At 71.1% G+C, this 1,726-nt stretch overlaps 1 protein-coding gene across 1 annotated transcript; it reads right to left on the bottom strand.

The window, feature by feature from the left end:
* Nucleotides 1-67: 67 nt before the first annotated feature.
* On the bottom strand, nt 68-977 carry LOC112959429 (tetra-peptide repeat homeobox protein 1-like; the record flags this gene model as incomplete). Its single annotated transcript, XM_026053446.1, has 1 exon — nt 68-977. A coding segment is annotated over exon 1 (910 nt), but the record flags the coding sequence as incomplete, so codon positions are not given.
* Between the last annotated feature and the right edge of the window lie 749 nt (nt 978-1,726).

Genomic DNA, 1,726 nt, shown 5'->3' with positions numbered 1-1,726 from the left:
GGGCCACCAAAGGGAATGGGGGTGTCCCCGGGGCCGCCGAGGGCCATGGGGGTGTCCCCGGGGTCACCAAGGGCCATGGGGGTGTCCCCGGGGCCACCAAAGGGAATGGGGGTGTCCCCGGGGCCACCGAGGGCCATGGGGGTGTCCCCAGGGCCACCAAAGGGAATGGGGGTGTCCCCGGGGTCACCAAGGGCCATGGGGGTGTCCCCAGGGCCACCAAAGGGAATGGGGGTGTCCCCAGGGCCACCGAGGGCCATGGGGGTGTCCCCGGGGCCACCAAAGGGAATGGGGGTGTCCCCGGGGTCACCGAGGGCCATGGGGGTGTCCCCAGGGCCGCCAAAGGGAATGGGGGTGTCCCCGGGGCCGCCAAGGGCCATGGGGGTGTCCCCGGGGCCACCAAAGGGAATGGGGGTGTCCCCGGGGTCACCGAGGGCCATGGGGGTATCTCCAGGGCCACCAAAGGGAATGGGGGTGTCCCCAGGGCCACCAAAGGGAATGGGGGTGTCCCCGAGGCCACCGAGGGCCATGGGGGTATCTCCAGGGCCACCAAAGGGAATGGGGGTGTCCCCGGGGCCACCGAGGGCCATGGGGGTGTCCCCAGGGCCACCAAAGGGAATGGGGGTGTCCCCAGGGTCACCAAGGGCCATGGGGGTGTCCCCAGGGCCACCAAAGGGAATGGGGGTGTCCCCGGGGTCACCAAGGGCCATGGGGGTGTCCCCGGGGTCACCGAGGGCCATGGGGGTGTCTCCAGGGACACCAAAGGGAATGGGGGTGTCCCCGGGGCCGCCGAGGGGAATGGGGGTGTCCCCGGGGTCACCGAGGGCCATGGGGGTGTCCCCGGGGCCACCAAAGGGAATGGGGGTGTCCCCGGGGTCACCAAAGGGAATGGGGGTGTCCCCGGGGTCACCGAGGGCCATGGGGGTGTCCCCGGGGCCGCCAAAGGGAATGGGGGTGTCCCCGAGGCCGCCGAGGGCCATGGGGGTGTCCCCAGGGCTGCTGAGGGATGCGTGGGTGTCCTGGGTGCCACCTACACCCCCAAGAGCCAGGTGGGTGGCCCCAGGGCCACCGAGGCTCCCAAGGGCAACGTGGGTGTCCCCAGGGTCACTGAAGGGAATATGGGTGTCCCCAGGGCCGCCGAGGGCAATGGGGGTGTCCCCGGGGCCGCGGGGGTGTCCCCAATGCCACCGAGTCCCCCAAGGGCCACGGGGGTGTCCCTGGTGCCACCGAGGGGAACGTGGGTGTCCCCGGGGCCACCAAAGGGAATAGGGGTGTCCCCAGGGCCACAGGGGTGTCCCCAGGGCCACCAAGGGCAATGTGGGTGTCCCTGGTGCCACCTACATCCCCAAGGGCAACATGGGTGTCCCCGGGGCCACCAAGTCCCCAAGGACCAGGCGGGTGTCCGGGGTGTCCCTGGGGTGTCTGGGGTGTCCTCAGGTGTTCCCAGGGTGTCCCCGGGGTGTCCAGGGTGTCCCAGGTGTCCCCGGGGTGTCCGGGGTGGCCCCAGGGTGTCCCCAGGAGTCCCCAGTGTCCCTGGGGTGTCCAGGGTGTCCGGGGTGTCCCCGGGGTGTCCCCAGGAGTCCCCAGTGTCCCTCGGGTGTCCAGGGTGTCCCCAGGTGTCCTGGATGTCCCCAAGTGTTCTGGGTGTTCCAGGTGTCCCTGGGATGTCCGGGGTGTCCCGGGTTTCTCTGGGTGTCCTGGGTGTCCCCAGGTGTCCCTGGGGGTGTCC

This window comes from Nothoprocta perdicaria, unplaced genomic scaffold, assembly GCF_003342845.1.
Source record: "Nothoprocta perdicaria isolate Ctin4 unplaced genomic scaffold, notPer1 scaffold_1159, whole genome shotgun sequence".
NCBI classification, from domain to species: domain Eukaryota; kingdom Metazoa; phylum Chordata; class Aves; order Tinamiformes; family Tinamidae; genus Nothoprocta; species Nothoprocta perdicaria.
Note: the sequence above shows the minus strand (reverse complement) of the source record. Positions and strands in the feature narration are given on the sequence as shown.